Source organism: Cyprinodon tularosa, unplaced genomic scaffold, assembly GCF_016077235.1.
Source record: "Cyprinodon tularosa strain WSP-4 unplaced genomic scaffold, ASM1607723v1 ctg695, whole genome shotgun sequence".
In the NCBI taxonomy this organism is placed as follows: domain Eukaryota; kingdom Metazoa; phylum Chordata; class Actinopteri; order Cyprinodontiformes; family Cyprinodontidae; genus Cyprinodon; species Cyprinodon tularosa.
The window spans coordinates 26,553-43,075 of NW_024039446.1; the positions used below are offsets into that span (position 1 = coordinate 26,553).

Consider the following 16,523-nt stretch of genomic DNA (forward strand, 5'->3'; position numbering starts at 1 on the left):
TATGTTCAAGATGATGAGTAAACATGGAATCGTGTAGGTGATATCATTCTTTTTACAATAATTTTTTTTATTAACGTTTGAGAAAAAAGAAAAAAGAAAGAAAAGACTTTGGCATTGAGAAGAATTTAAAAGTCATTAAATCAAACTTAAAACCAGCTCATATCTTAACCAGAAAGGTCAGCACCATTTTTTTACAGTTTTTCAGTTTATTCATTCCAATGGAGCCATTCCCCTCATTTTATTTTCTTACAAACAATAAATGTAATGTACAAGTTGGAAGTAATAGTCTTTCAGGCAGCAATACTTAAAGATTCATTAAGAGGCATTGAAAAAGGTTGCCTGATGGGACAAAAATAGTAAGACACTGGGCGTATTAAGTTTCTATCTATGAAATTACATTAAAACGGTTTAGTCATCAGTGTCAGAGGTTAGTAGACCTCCAGACAATGTGTCAATGTGTGGCCTTTTTTTTTTTTTTTTTTTTTTTTTACATAGATTTTTTGAAAGGAAACTAGTATTTGAATTGCATGCAGGGTAGTTTGTTTTACATTTTGCATGTACCAGATTGTCACCAGTCTGTTTGTTTCCTGCCACAGACTGCACAGAGGAAGATCCGGGAGATCATTCAGCAGGTCAAACAGCAGGAACAGAAGCACCAGCAGGGCGCCGCCGTGTCACCGCACCACTCCAAGTGACCCGGCCAGGCGGCTCCAGTGGGCACCAGCCAATGAATGTAGCCCTCCCAAAACGGACAGAGACTGAGCCAGACTGAGGCCAAGGCCAAGGGGGATGTGCAGGGCAGACCAGCAGCGGCGGCAACGGGATCAAAACCAAAGAACTTCGCTACGGGGGGAAACAAGTGAGAGCCAAAGGCTGAGGGCATTTAGTGCACTGCCAGCCCTGCAAGAGCAGACAGAGTGGGAGAAAACATACTGATAAAAAGACCAAAAAAAAGCAACACATAAGAGGTGGGAACTGCATTAATTTGAAAAAACAATACATCTTATGGGTAAAAAATAACAAACAAAAAAAACCAGGATATGTCGCCCTGCATAACGTTTATCTCTTTAGTTGGACTAACATAGGCCTCAACTGATCAAACAAATAAACCTATTAACACGAGTGCATACAAGGCATTTTGGATTGACAGCGTGAGTTAGAACAAGAGCGACTCCTCTTTATGAGAGTATCCTTAGCAGTATTAATGCAGAGTAGAGATGTATATTGATACACTGAGAGTATGCACTGTTTTTTTTTCCCTCTATCCGAATGACAGAACCAACCTGGTGCCGTTTTAAATGTGTGAATCTGTTCAGTAGACTGAGCTGAAACAGCCACAGAAAGCGATCGATTTCACCCCCTTTTTGTTTGCTGAATTTAAAATCCCTGAAAGTAAACCTGATGAAAGGTTCTGAGTTTTTTTAACAAGCCTGTGTGTGTGCCAACGCAAAAGATAACGTCCCCCTCCCTGCTACTCTCACTGTTCATTTCCCATGCTTTGCCCTTTTTCTTTATAAATTCTTTCTGCTAATTTCTGCTTTCATTGCTCTCATCTGGCATTGTGTTCTTATTGCAAAGGAAGATTTTTTTGCCTTTAGCCTTTTTGAGAAAAAAAAAATTGATTAATAACTGCCACTTTCTTGTTAAAGAAAGGTGAAATGAGAAGAATTGTATCACCCTCCATGCAGTGATGTCCTTATATTAAGAAGAGGCAATGACGATCAGAAAAAATAAAAAATAGATCAATCGCGTCTTAAAGAAGCTGCGCACCTTAGCTAGTGAGCAGGTAATCATTTGTTTTGAATGTGCACTGTCACACGCTTGGCCTTATGGGACGTCACAAGGGTCAACATGAAGGGGTTGAGTAGAGAGCCCAGAAAAGAGGACCTTGTTAGGGTGGGAGGGCGAAAACACTCATAGGCTTAGAGAACAGGCATGGGCCGGTAAATAAGAGATAGAATATGCTGTCAACACGTTTTAAAACAAAAAAAGTATTTTATGATCAAATTTCTTTATTTAAATCTACAAAGCAGCAAGCCATTCTACTGCTACTAAAATACTGTTACATATATTTATTATTACAGCTTTATTAAATATTATCTATAGCAAATATTCTATATTATGTAGATATATAGTACAAGGGGGGAAGTTGAGCTACTTTGTCCTCTGAACAGCCAGAGAAAACTCAGGTCACACAATCATTTTCTCGGATGTCTTAGATAAAAATAAGAGACTTTGGACAAGTCTGGCTGTAACTGTGTGAATATTATTAAAGTTAGTTTTGCTAGTGTCAGAAAGGTGCTGAAAATAATCATTAAAAGCACAATAGCTTTAAGCAATTTAGAAATGATCTTTTTTTGTTCATATTTTAATTTAGAAATGTCAGAGTGGAGACTATAAACTTTTCACCATTCCATTTGGTGATCATTTTGCTGCCTCAAACAGCATGTATTCAGCAAAACTAAGCAGATAACCGAATAGCTCAACTAAGTACAGCTAGTTTGCCATTTTCTACTCTTTTGAGTTTCATCCTATGCTATAAAAATGCAGGATTTAGAAATATTGGTAGCCTTTCAAAAATCTCTGGGTTAAATGTCTAATTTTTTTTAGGAAACTGCAATAGTGTGACAATATAAGATCTGCCCCTAACTAGTTTTTGTAGTTTATGACTTTTTTCCCCTCTAAAATTTTGGTGAATGCATTGAAGGAAAAACACTTTCAGTAAAAAAAAAAAATGCATTTAATCACATTTTCAGTTCCCCAATTTCAGTAAAATAGAAGGAAAATAAAAGACAAAGAACAAAACCATGATAAAAGCAGGTAATAAAGCAATTAAAACCATTCCATTCATTAAAACAGTTTTGATCAATTTTTGAATTAAAAAACCTTTCTTGTGTTTAAAAAAACATACAAAATAAAAAAAAATTATTATTAACATTTTTATTAAAGTTTTTTTTTAATCCCATCATACTTCATTGTTAATAATAATTTATAATTTCACAGCTGGAAGGAAAAAAAACAAAACCTTTTGAAACCTAAACTTATATATCTAATTTCATTGTAATTCTTGAAGAGAAATAAGAATTATTCTTTTATTTTTTAAACGGAGATTGGGCCCAAAAATGAAGAGTAGGAACAAATAATTTATAACTGACTTTATAAAGGCTTGATCCAGGTAACCGGCCCATGCCTATTGGTGGTTGGGAGGAAAGGGGCGGGGCTTGGCACCGTATGACCTGTGGTACACACACAACCGCAAACCTGACCGCATTGGCGTTTGGCTTTAACCCTCTCTTTGTCAGGGAGCTTTCTAAGAAAAAAACGGCATGACAGCTGTGAATGTACAATATGCAGCCTTTTTTTTTTTAGAACACCTCACCTCCTGCCGTGTCCAGAAGGCCGGACCTGCCACACAGACTGTCACTCTCCCCTTCACTCTTTTAACCCCAACTTGGCATTTTTGAAGTAACCGTTTGTGGCCGGCCGCCTCAGTGAACACTCAGGACTCGCAGGTCATGGTGTCCTTTCGTGCTTTACTTTGGAAAGACAGTGGAAGCTTGTTGCCTTATTTTGTCACCTCTTAAACATCACCCATCAGCTTCATCTTCCAGACGCAAGGTTATTGCCAATACGCACAGCTTCCTCCGTGTGTGTCTCTGTGTGTGTGTGCGCGCACGTACGTATGTGTGTATGTATATATATATAAAAACAGAGTAATATTTATGAATCTATTTTTTCCTATTTGTGATGAGATCTATTGATAAGAAACGAAAAAAAGAAAAGTCTGCTTCTGTTTTTTCTTTCCCTCCCTCAATGGGACACTGCCATATTATTTTGAAGGGAAATGTTTATTTTCTTGAAAACTAAGACTATGAAAAATAATATAATAAGAAGAAACGATAAAAACCTGAAAAAATACAAGTCAAGTGAACCACGGCGTTAACTTTGGTTGGGATGTGAACAGTGCGCATGTCAGTATTGTGATCTACCTCAGGCTTCAGGGTACCTCAGTCCAAACTTTCATTTACCCCCTTATTTTCCACATTTTGTATGCCTTGTTAAATGATTATTTTGAGCATTTTTTTTTTTAGCAGAGAAAAAAAAAATCTGTACACTTTCAGATCCAGCTGACTAGTGAAACTTTGCAAAACAATAATCCGCTGGACTGTGTTTGCCTGGACGCCATGCAACCTCTAACGTCCATTTTGTTAGAAAGGAATGAAGCATGGGATTTTTTATAGGGTAGATACCCGAAAGATCTTTGGTAAGAAAGACAGAAAGATACAAATCAGCTAGAAACTAACCAACTATACCTCCTGTTTTTCCCGACTTGACCTTCAGGTTTTTGTTTAAAAAAAAAATGTAAATGAAAAAAAATGACGTTCATTGATTTGTAAGATATTGATAAGTGTTTTATACCAACCTGACCTAATCTCACAAGTTCCGTTTGATAGAAAAAAAAATCACACATAGCAAACCGGATCGGATTTAGAAGAGATCAAGAATGCCGCAAAAATACACTGACAGAACCCTTAAACACGTTATAAAACCCAAGTTTTGAGTGCAAAATGTCAAAACAAGCCTAGTCGTTTGAAATGTCACTGTGCACGACAAGAAAAAAAAACTGTATATCTGTAAACATGTACAATAGAGCCACACATACAATGTTTTCTGTCGTTCTATAACATAAAGCATGGCGGGGGAGTCTAGAGCGCCACAGCTTTCCTTAAACTGACCTCCTAATTTGAATTTGGTGATTTTTTTTTTTGTGCTGTACATTTCAGAATCACCTCTCTAAATCCATGGCTGACTTTAGATACTAAAAAATATGTGTGGTGAAAAAAAAGGAGGTAAACAAGTCATATAGTTGAAGTTTTTGTTTTAGAGCAGTTTTCGTTTTCCCATTTGTTCGTGTAGGACAGCAGAACTTTAGTCTTCAGATGAGGTGGATCATTTTTGTCCCAGTGAACACAAACTTGCAGTACTATATTAAAGGTCTAACAAACTCACACAATGCCTGAGGCTGTTGTTGTTGCCGCCAGCCTCCCCACAGCCGGTACAGTACCTCATACTGATGATGAGAGCCCGCCAGACACGATTCAAAGTAACCCAACGCGACTGAAATGCAGTACGGTGCTCGGACTCCTCAGACAGTCTGCTTCACCTTTTGTAGAGCATGTTTCAGAGAAAAACGGCTTTTCATTGTAGCACTGATACCTCTACTGCTGCTTGCAAAGGTATTAGCATCCCTTAAACCTTTAGGCATTTTGTCACGTTAAAACAAGAAACTGCAATGTGTTTTATTAGCAACACAGGCTGCTTCATGATTAAGGTGATTTTTAAGTCTTTTTTCAAATTCAAAATCCTTAAAAACTCTGCTATCTGTTGTATTTAGTGTTTTAGAAAAGATCTACTGTCTTTGCATGCTTAAAAGAAAATAATTCAAGGTTCTCAGGTTGGATGAAGAGCATTCATGAACATGACTGAAGCTCTCTTTGTCCATGCTTTGGAGACATCATCCAAGAGGCCTAGTTTTATCTGTTTGTTAAAAAAGATTTCACAAATGAATATCACTGCAAAAATGATAAAAATTTATTTCTTAAACTAAGTGTATTTATTCTTAATTTTAGTTGGTAAATTAAATGATCTGTCAATGGAATGAGTATGATTAGGCTTAAAATAAGGTAATTAGAAAGTATGCCCTTGAGATAAAAGACTCCAGTTGTTTTTTTTTCGTACCGTATTTTAAGTTTAAATTGCCTTATCCCATTGGCAAAGTGTCTTATTTACCTGCTCAATTCAAGAAAAAATGCACTTAATTTGAGAAACAGAATTTTTTTTGCATTGTACCACCTAAAGCTTTGCTAAAAGAGTTTTGGAACAACCAAATACCCTTTTAACTGAGGATCAGAGAAAGAGGATAAGGTGGAATCTTAGGTAGCAAGAGTAATTATCAATGTAGGAGCCAGAAGAAGGAATTTAAAATTGTTGTTGCAGTTTAAAAATGAAGAAAAAATCTATTTAAATGGGATGAAGGCATCAAAGGGAGGCCAGACTGACCCGAGGGAGCCAAAGCTGACATAAAAGACTGTGAGAGGTATTCCAAAAAAATGTCTTCTAACAGGTTAGAAGACATTTTTTTGGAAACTTTCTCAATTCTCAATTGTGAGAGGTACAGTAGCAGCCATTCAAAATTTCCCCGCTTTCCTTGAAGTGCCAATGGTTGGTCCCCTACAATTCCTTTTTAAACATCAATCTTTGTACTAAAATACCCTTTCTGTCATGATTTGTGGACATTATCTAAAGAGAAACACCATCTCCTGGTCAGACCCTGTAATTCAGTGAAAGGGTGGATTAAATAAATATGCACACACAGGAGAAGGAGGGGGTCACTCCAGGGGCTGGAAATTGGAGAGGATTTTGCTGGGAGTTGCAGGAAAGTGGGCGTTTGGCTGAAAAGTGCCATTTTGAAAGGCTACTACTGTATATATGTATATAATAAGGCTGAATGGGGTGGGTGACCTCTAAATGCAGTTGGTTTCATTAAGTTTTATTTAGAGCTATCAGAGTTAATTGAGCTTTATAAAAAATCACGCAAAACTTTTCATACTTGCTTACAAAACACTGAAAAATCTGTATTAATTTCCATCAACTTCACTAAAGCCCAGAGTAGTGTAGATATGAAAGAAAACAGAAGAAATTTCTTGGTTGTAACGTGACAAAATGTGGAAATTTGTTTTGGAAAAGGTTGAATACTTTAGCAGGGCACTGTAGTTTGTTATCTTATCCTCTTTGGATACGTTTCATAGATCATTTTTGACGTTGTGGCTCTTTTTCCTGCATTGCAGAGGACTCTGCAGGCCTCTGTCTCTCTCTCGTGTTTTTGGCTCTTTATAGGCGCAGGTTTCCCTCCAGCTGGATCACACTGACTTCATCGCTTTGAGAAAAATCATCCTGGATGTTTACATGGTATGAGGTGAAACCTGCAAGGAGCGTAGTAACTTTTTTCTTTTTATTATTTTTTTAAGGATTGGTATTTCTAGCTATTGTGGGGTGTTAGGCATTCGTTTTCAGTACCATAAAAAATAAATCCTAGTTACACACATCACTAAGGGTGTAAAGTGTTGTTAGTCATATCACACGGTGGATAAATAGCTAAGGTTTTCTTTTATTGTCTGTTCTGATCTGGTTTCTTGTATTTCACTCTGATTAAATGATGTAGTCTGGAGCTGTAGCTGGGAATCTAACTCTTCATTCCTGTTAGATCGCTACGATTAGAACTAGTTAGGAAATTGTGGTGGGGAAAAAAAAAAATCATCCTAGGTAGGATTGTTTAAACAGATAAAGAAAGATAAATACAAAGTTGGAGTGTTGAAAGTACCCAGGCCTGATTCAAAGCTCTGAAGAAATGGTTTTGAGTTTAGAAGACGGATCAGAGGTCGTTCGGCGCCGTCTGATAGCCTCTGAGGTCAAATGTATGCAGAAGCCACAGCAGTGTTTTTGTTGCCCTGTCATGTTGTTGAGTGGAAAACATTGCATGAGATTGATGCAGGTAATCCAGTATGTACTACACTTCACATCGCACTAGACTTGGAATTGTGTTTTGTTTTAATTTTTTTTACAAGGATCTAGTTCTTATCTGCATTTTTCACCATCTGGGAGATTCATTTGGTTTCTTGGTAGATTAAAACCCTCAATGTTACCCACAGGCCAACAAGGCTCCCAACACCAGGAGGTAATAATAATCAGTGGCTGCGTTAGAGGGACATCTGAACCATTGTTTACTACCACACATATGGGTCAATGCCTTTCTGGTTACCAGCCAAGCTGTTCTTTTGAGTTATGAGTGAACTGTATTGCTGAGCAACCTGGATCTGAGCAATAAAGAATATCTGAAAGAAGAGCTTGTTTTTGTTTTTATTATGTTGAACACTTACACAGGAAAGAAAATAAATCACTCATTGTAAAAAAGAAAAAGTCCTCATATTAAAGCAGCTCCCCCTACAGGAGAAACCCTCATTACACAATACTGCAAGGAATTTAAATAATAAATATTCCAAATCAATTATTCCCTCCAAATTATCTTTACACAAACAGCTTCTGTTACATTTCTCGACATCCTAGTAAATATACTTTTAGAAAAAAAAAAATACTTGTGTATCTTTAGTCTACCTCACAAGGGCTTTTCTGTTACCAAAAAGACGGCATGTTTTCTTTTCCTATAGCATTTAGCAAGGCTGGGACATCCAACGATTCTATGTGGATTTGGCCCTAATGGTATGAGTTTTCATTTAAAAGGTCCTGACATTTTAAAGGCAGTGTGATGATATCCACAAAATGAGATCTTGAGGACCTTTATAAAAGAAATAAGCTCACATGATCGCCATCCACTCTATTGAATGCCGGACAGGAGTCATTTTCCATGTATTCATCCCTTGTTCACATCTATAGTGTTTGTTGCCAAACAGCTTAATATAATTAGCGTCATCGGAGCAAAGCATCCAGTTAGTCTCTGCAGACATTAGAAACACGATTTTGTTTGTTACGGTATGAAAGGTCCTTCTTGGGTCTAATTTTAGTTTGGTTCTACAACTATGCAACACTTTAAGGTCAGATTATTTCATCTTGGTCACTGTTCAGGGTCTATTGTTCTAAAGTTGTTGTTTTTTTTTGTTTAATTTCCTCTGAAAGTACAAAAGAGAAGGTTTAGGGCAGGTAGCTTTTTACCTGAACCTAAAACCTGGATCTTAGATATTAGTTCTCTTTTCTTATCCATTTTAAATACAATAATTAAAAGGTCATTTATACTGTTAAGCTTTAAAAATAAGAATAATTGACATTCATTCTTATAACAGTTGATACAGACATTACAAGCTGTTACAGCTATAATTTTGTAGAAACCAAAATAAAAATGACCTCAAGTGACATTCCTTTGCTTACAAGCTGATTGGGTGTAATCTTTTTTTCTCTCCTAGTTAGTTAACAGTTAATTGTTAACAAAAAACAAAATTGTAAAAAGAGATCTCAGAAATGTGACAGGTGTTGTCAGATTAACACAAGATGTCTTGGTAAATATGAACATTTCATGACATTAAAAACCATGTTCATCTCAATGATAAAAAAGGCAGATGCCAACACTTCCTTCCAAAACATTACAGAAAACATACCTGTACCCAGAGTAAACAGCTTGCACACGTGATTATAAAGAGGCAATAAACAGAAGGTACCTTAGCTTTAAAAACTCTAAAAATAACATTTTAGATTTTGAAATACTGGGCTGATAATGCATGTCCTGAACATTAAAATCAGTGTTCATGACTATAAGGAGAACTCGCAATCCCTGTATGTGGTGGGGAATCGTGCAGATTTTTTCAAAAACAGAACAAATCCTTCATGAAATGGGATCGTTCCCGAGCACCCACAATGGTCAGAGTTCAACATTTGGCCTCATAGTTCTGATCTATTTTCTGCTCATTTAAGGCCTGCTGTGTTTCAATGTTTTTTTCTAATAGTAGCTTTAAAATCAGTTGAATTTTCAGTTATTAACAGCACATCTATAAACTCATCAGACAGTTATCAGAACCATAAAGCAGGGCAGGCCTTCAGCGGGTCACAGAGTCCATGGAGGTAGAATTTTAAGGCCAGAACTGCACAAGAGGCACTTTGGATACAAAGTTTAAACAAACAGTCTGAAGACATTTGTTTAAAGGCTTTCTCTCCTCATTATTACTATAAAATTCACATTTTACCAAAGCACTGTATCCACAAAACACCAGAAAAGAAACCCATCTAATACATTTGTAGTTTTCACAAGAGCAGTAATTCCAAACGCCTGAAGGGGCAAAGCACTCCTGAACAGGAGAAAATGTAAGATAATAACATAAATCAACTGTCAAAGTTTTTTCTGAACAGCAGCCACCCTGAACAGGTTTGCTCTGGAGAGCAGAAGGCATCAGAAAACTCAGTGGATTAAAAACACTTAGAGGGTCATTGACTCTTCCTATCCGTGTCCACTCCATTCTGGGGTTGTACGCCCAGTTTGAGACGCTTCTGGCTGAAGCGTCGGATGAGGGCGCTGGGCACCAGAGCCACGCAGGCGATGGCCAGCAGCTGTAGGAGGCGCTCCCAGGAAAACAGGTCGTCCAGCGATGACACCTCAGACAGCATGACACCAGTCTGCACGCAGATGAAGTTGTAGGGCAGCAGGCCTGAAAATGAGTCCCAACATGTCAGAAACAAACCATAAGGAGCCAGAGCTTAATTGACTCATTTAGAAGGAATATCAAACGGCATTCCCAAACCTTGTTTAACAGAGAATCAGGACTTTCAATAACGTTTCAGAACCAATTCTCTAAAACTAAAAGGAGCACACAGCGACATTTACCTATATCAAATCTAAATAACTTAAATTAATGAACTTTCAAATAATTTTGAACAGCATAGTTGCATGTTTGAGCTGAAAGCATGTAACCTACCAGATACACAGTTATCAGCTCCATCTGGATATCACTGGTCATTTCCATGCTACACACATATTATATGATGAAACTTTAGGTGATATGATGCACGATTAACTTAAAGCTCCTAACCACTTAAATCTTTGTATTCACAAATTCTCAAATAAAGTTTCAGAATCAGATGCGAATATTGGAGCCAACTAAAGTAGGCTTCACTTTTTAAAGACATTTACACCATGCAGTGTCTGAATAAAGCCTACTTACTATTTTAAATGTAGGCCTAGGATACAACTATCAGTAATAAGCTAAATCTCTAGAAATACACCGTTTCATTCTAAGCTAAACACGGAGCAAATGTAGATGGGCCAGTATCATCTATTGTTATGGGAAATTAACCTACGACCAGATTTAATATTGAACTGAAAACAATCAGCTGAAAACTGCCATTGATTTTTGCATAAGGGAATATTCACTTCCCTTAAGGTGTATATTATAGCTATCAAGGTTTAAAAGTCTATTTTTGTGAGGAGCTCGTATAGCATGGCTACTCCGCTCTCGACTTTAATCGATTTGCAGCACGCTCTGCGTTTTTTGGGGGGTCTTTTGAAAGCCATTCTCTGGCAGACCATGCATCCTAAATTTGGCATTTTCCGTGACCTGCATTAAGCATCGACTCTGACTCAACATGAGTCAATTCACCTATTTACCTAAACTTCATGTACAGCTGCATATTATGTAATGCACATAGAGAGGAAATGCAAAAATGCAGCAGCAAACCAAAAAATATTAACTTTCAAGGTAGGCGTTTCCTTCCATTCCTGGACTCCAGGGATCCGACATTTTCCTGAATTTAACAGCTTTCTGTCAGTCTATTTTGGCAGGATTGTGTAGAAAAGTCCTTACTTCTCCTCACATACATAGATCTTAGTGCCAGCGGCAACTTTCTCTTCCATTGGAGGGATTAAGAATGAAAACAAAAAGCTTGTAAACAAAGACATATGCTTAAAGTGAATTCCACACTGTCAAAATGTTATGAAAACCCAGGCCTTACTATTCTATTACTGATTTTATTTAGTTAAATACAATCATGATGTTTATGTCAAAATGATCTGGAAAACATTTGAAGTAAAAAAAAAAATTATAAATTAGTTTTCTCCACAATATAGAGCCGATTTACCTCTAAGCTCCAAACAGACCAGGCCTAACTGCAAAGAAAGCAGTAAGATCTTTTACAAAACAAGGTGATAATCCAAAGATTTGTAAGCAACACCTACCAATAAATACTGAGCAGAAGAAGAATGTGATAGGGATGTTGACTATTGGGGCAGACATGTTCAGGAACCAGTTGGGAGTCATGGGAAAAAACCTCAGGAAGAGCAGGAAGAAGAACAAACAGTCTCGATTATCTTCCACCTGTAAACGACAATAATAAAACCTTAGATGTGCAGCAAATTTTTTTTGTAAAGTTACCCTGAGCTTTGAACACATTTAATCACAGATATTTTGAGAGATTGACTATAACAGTTAATACATATGAAGGGGATGGAAAAAATAAAACAAAACATGGATTCATTCAGTTTTTTTTTAACTATAACTTGTGACATACATTTATATTTAGCCTGATTTACTCAGCTATGTCTAAATTAAACCCTGTGCCGATAATTACTGTCAGAAGGGAACTCGTTAGTAGAGCCTCCTAATATAAACTCAATCCTATAAAGACTGACTATTTGTTTGCTACTGTTGCTATTTGATTAGAAGCAGGGTGCGTAACAGCATAATGTGGCAGCAAATAATGATTGGATAAAAGTAGTAAATGAAAGGCCAATTAAACTAGATCCCTTCCCATGAAGCAAAGAAGGAAGGTGTTAGGTTTATTCTTTATACATCATGTGCATTGTTTCTTTGTTAGCCAGATTAGACAGAATAGAAGGCCTTCCTTCACATGGTGGATGTCACTGTGTGTACGGAGGCCATCTAATCAGGAACGCCTTCATGTCTTTAAAAATACACAGGATATGGGCACATCTTGGAGCCGGACTGATAAAGGAGAGCTATGTGTAATCCTGGGGTAAAGAGGCAAGATGTATAAAGGTCAGGGTATGGATGGCGTGTCAGTTTCTGATACGGACAGCTGAGCATCCACCTGATGCAAAACATGGACTCATCAGGTATAAGAAGGAGGCGATGACCTTATTCGGGGCTCAATCTTTGCCGGACGCTCGCTGACGTTTTTTGAGTCCACAGCTGTGCCAACTCCAAGCAATTTCCCTGTCCTGTAACGACCTGACCTGGAATAAACACTGTTACTTTTTTACTCCTGTTTTATAGTCCTTTTTTATATGGTTTTACCCAGTTTGAGTTAATAGTAGTAAAAAAGTAAATAAATAAAGAACCGGTGGGGAAGTTCCGAGGCGCAGCTGCCTTCAAGGGGACCTAACTTCCATATTTAACAAAGGGTAACGGATGATGTTTCTATTAAACCAATCAGGTTGGAAAGCTGAATAAACAACCTAATGCACACTGTGTCCGTCTGTGTGAATGTGACACAATTCAGGTTTCTGATGAACAGGAAACTGTTCAGATCCAAATCATGAAGTAAAATCTTTTAGCCAAGGCAGTCTGAGGATGTGTACTGGGAATACTCCAGCTCAATCTAAAACTTTAATGTTCCTTAAATCCATAAGCTGAAATCCCCTTTATTAGCCCTCATGCTGGGATTGACCAGAAAGCCTTGAAGGGTTGGAAACAGTTTTAGCTCAAACAGCTTACATGCTAAACACAAATGATTGTCCATTAAAAATATTTCTGATGTTTTCCAACTTAATTAGTTTCTGGTGATGAAGACATTTCGCTACAGAAAGGGGAAATCCCTGATGCTCCAGGGAACTGAGCTGGAGCAAGGCAAAGAAAAAAACAGACCAAGAAATCTGAGTGTCACAGCAGGTGTTAGAGGATGTCCAGAGAGCACAGGTCTTCAGGCTCATGAATTAAAACTCTTCTTCACTGCAGAGTCGTCAGCCAGGGGATTTCCTCACCTTTCTGTCTTTGCCTCCCTTTGTCCTGCAGTCTTTGGGTACAACCAATTTGTTCCTCCTTTCTGCCCCTGACATCTTTATTTTACCACCTTTAGCACCAGCATTTTGAGGTACCAGAGTTATGGCTAAAAACCAAAAGCCTACAAACCTTTGCAGATTTGTATTATAAAAAAAAAATGTTTTAGAAATTGTATGTGCAGAGCTTCTTTACCTTTTTCTGCAACATGGAAACTTTATCTGGGAAGAAATTCACGATGTAACGTTTTCCGAAGGATTGGGACAGCAGGAAGCACATGGTGGAGCCCACAGTGGTGAGCACACAGGCGAGAAGCAGCCCTTCATACGGTCCAAAGATAGCTCCTGCAAGAATGTTCTGCAAAATGACAAGCAGAGATGAAAAGGCCTGTTGTTACCACTTTACTTCACTCTAAGTGAGAGAGGAGGGAAATATTTTAAGAAAAAAAAAACAGTTTGAAGTGTCAGGTGAGAGAGGCAGTGCGTTTTGATTCTCATTCAGCTGTAAAGAAAATAGTAAAAAGGAGCAAAAGAAACTGAGCAGTCATCAGTCCAGTATACGGGTCAGGAGTTTTTGTTCTGATTTTCCCTACCTTACATGTTCTTATCTTAAAGGGAGATTTGGAGTTTGTAATATCAATTTTACCTTTAAAAGACATTTAGTACCTTCAAAGCTTTCCACTTACCAGGAAAGACGATCCAGGGATAGCAAAGGACTGCTTGTAGAGATATGCGCTACAGAACAGGAGCAGGACATATCCAGTGTGCTCCGTTTTGTAGAACTGCAGGAGCTCAGCCAGTTCTCGCAGCTCTTCCAGGTCTGATGGGAACTTCAACCTGTCACAAGAGTCACTCTCAAGTTAGATCAAAAATTAATAAACAAAAAAATCAGACACAGATAAATAAACTGTTAACAGGATTTTACAGAGCTGCCTTCTGTGTTCATAAGCGACACTTGTGCTACTGAATATCAGGACATTTACAGTATATAATATAGATCTCATAGTGGTGCCAAAAGGAGGAGATGGGGTATGTGCAGTGTGTGTATATATATATAAAATAAAACAGCTGATGTCTCTTTGCACAGGTTATTAAATAGAGATTGCACAAGTTGTTGCAGATTTAAATAAGGCAGCAGCTAATAGAGGACTCAACAGTATACATACAGTAATTATATTGTAATACATACACTTTATGATTAATACCATCTAACCCTTTTTTTCAGAGAAATACTTTAAGCAAACAATCAGAACTTTTCTCATTTACAGTATATGAAATAAACAACACAAAGCCACTTGCAGCAGACTTTATTAAGGGTCTATGACACCAGGATGAAATCATTCGTGTTTTAGGAAGAAGACCAGCTGGCTGAGGTATTGTGATGCTTTATACAATGTTGTGCTGGTCCCTGCCTACTATGAGTGTATCATAACAAGTTTGGTTAATGTCAAAGTAATCAATTTGCTGTAGACAATATGCACACTTCTCAAGGAAGCTGCATCTCCTGAGAGCTGCAGCCTCCTTCAGCAGGATGAAGGATTTAAGCACAAAGTAAAAATGGTTCAGGGATACTGGGAAAAGCACAACAACAGGCTGGAGACTTTCACATGACCTCCAGTTGGACATCAGTGGGGTTTTGGATAAACAAGTTAGATCTATGGAGGCATCATCGTGTTCCTGGATCTGATCATAATGTTATGTTAAATTACAGCTGGGGCACATCTAACAGAAATCTACAATGCAACCAGACAATCAAACATCAGTCGCTTTAGATCTTAGACTGCTGGATTGAGGAAAGTACTGGTTGTTTAAAGTATTTCTCAGAAAAATGGGTACTTTAATTACTTTATATATACTATAGAGTCCTTCATTAGCCGCTGACTATTTTAATTCTGGCTAAGAGCTAACTGCTAACACCGGAGAAGGGGGGGTGGTTTACCTGCCGAATCCGTCGGAGGTGACACTGCTCTGCTCGGACTCTCTGCCTTCCACATCTCCAGCCTCTGGACCCGGCTGAGGACGTCTCCGTGGTCCCGCTGGGAGGTACAGAGACAGACAGTACAGGTACAGGCTGGCTGCGGTCACAACAGCGGCTAGCCCGACGAGGGAGCGCATTCTCCTCGATAGAAGGACCGACCCAGCTCCTCTTCTTCACTCTTCTTCTTCTTTTATTTATGGTGGTTGGCAAATTCTTCTTCTCTCCTTCCTTAATGTTATTGTTATCCCTCGTGAACAGAACAACGGCCAGCCGCCGCGGTGACGTCGCCGACGACGTTAGACCTGCGTCAACCGTCTCAGCTAGTTTAAAATTTATTTTAAGCATCGGTTCATAATTCATACATACATACGGAGCCCCTCTGATGACATGGACAAAACATTTTTTTTATTGTGGCCACAAAGTAGTATTTCGCGGCCACGCAATAAGTATAACGTGCGCACGAAATACTACTTCGCGGCCACGCAATAAGTATAACGTGCGCACGAAATACTACTTCGCGGCCACGCAATAAGTTTAACGTTTGCACGAAATACTTATTAATATCAATAAATCCGCCCCTGTTTTCAGGCTTATGTTAACTGTAATGACTTATCTTGGACAGGCTGTTACTGTATGTAAAAGGGCCTTTAGTCCTTCGTTTAGCTATGCTGCGGTTGTTTACCCTACGCCTTTTCCACCTCAAATGGCGTCTCAGCAACAAATGTCACGTGACTGGCGGAGACCAACTGGGTAAGCAAATCGAGCGCGCCTTAGACCTTAGAGAAGGCGCGCTCGATTTGCTTACCCAGTTGTCCAGGAATGATAATATTATTAATAAGTATTTGGTGCGCACGTTAAACTTATTGCGTGGCCACGAAATAGTATTTCGTGCGCACGTTAAACTTATTGCGTGGCCACGAAGTAGTATTTCGTGCACACGTTATACTTATTGCGTGGCCACGAAATACTACTTCGTGGCCACAATTAAATTTTTTTTTGACCATGTCATCAGAGGGGCTCCGTACATACATAATA

General features: G+C 38.3%; 2 protein-coding genes across 2 annotated transcripts in view; one reads left to right on the top strand and one right to left on the bottom strand.

The window, feature by feature from the left end:
• The window catches only part of LOC119771921 (insulin-like growth factor 2 mRNA-binding protein 2), a 33,041-nt gene extending 25,140 nt beyond the window's left edge, over window positions 1–7,901 (top strand). Inside the window, exon 14 of the mRNA XM_038268163.1 lies at window positions 597–7,901. Within this exon, the coding sequence (XP_038124091.1) occupies window positions 597–695 (99 nt within the window). The 3' untranslated portion in view covers window positions 696–7,901. The remainder of the gene's footprint in view (window positions 1–596) is intronic.
• Window positions 7,902–7,904: 3 nt separating this feature from the next.
• Window positions 7,905–15,800, bottom strand: LOC119771923 (transmembrane protein 41A-A-like). The gene is made up of 5 exons (XM_038268164.1): window positions 15,450–15,800; window positions 14,197–14,347; window positions 13,707–13,868; window positions 11,732–11,870; window positions 7,905–10,208 (listed from the first exon to the last, which is right to left on the bottom strand). The coding sequence occupies exons 1-5, from the start codon at window positions 15,623–15,625 to the stop codon at window positions 9,988–9,990; spliced, it is 849 nt and encodes a 282-aa protein (XP_038124092.1). The 5' UTR covers window positions 15,626–15,800; the 3' UTR covers window positions 7,905–9,987.
• Between the last annotated feature and the right edge of the window lie 723 nt (window positions 15,801–16,523).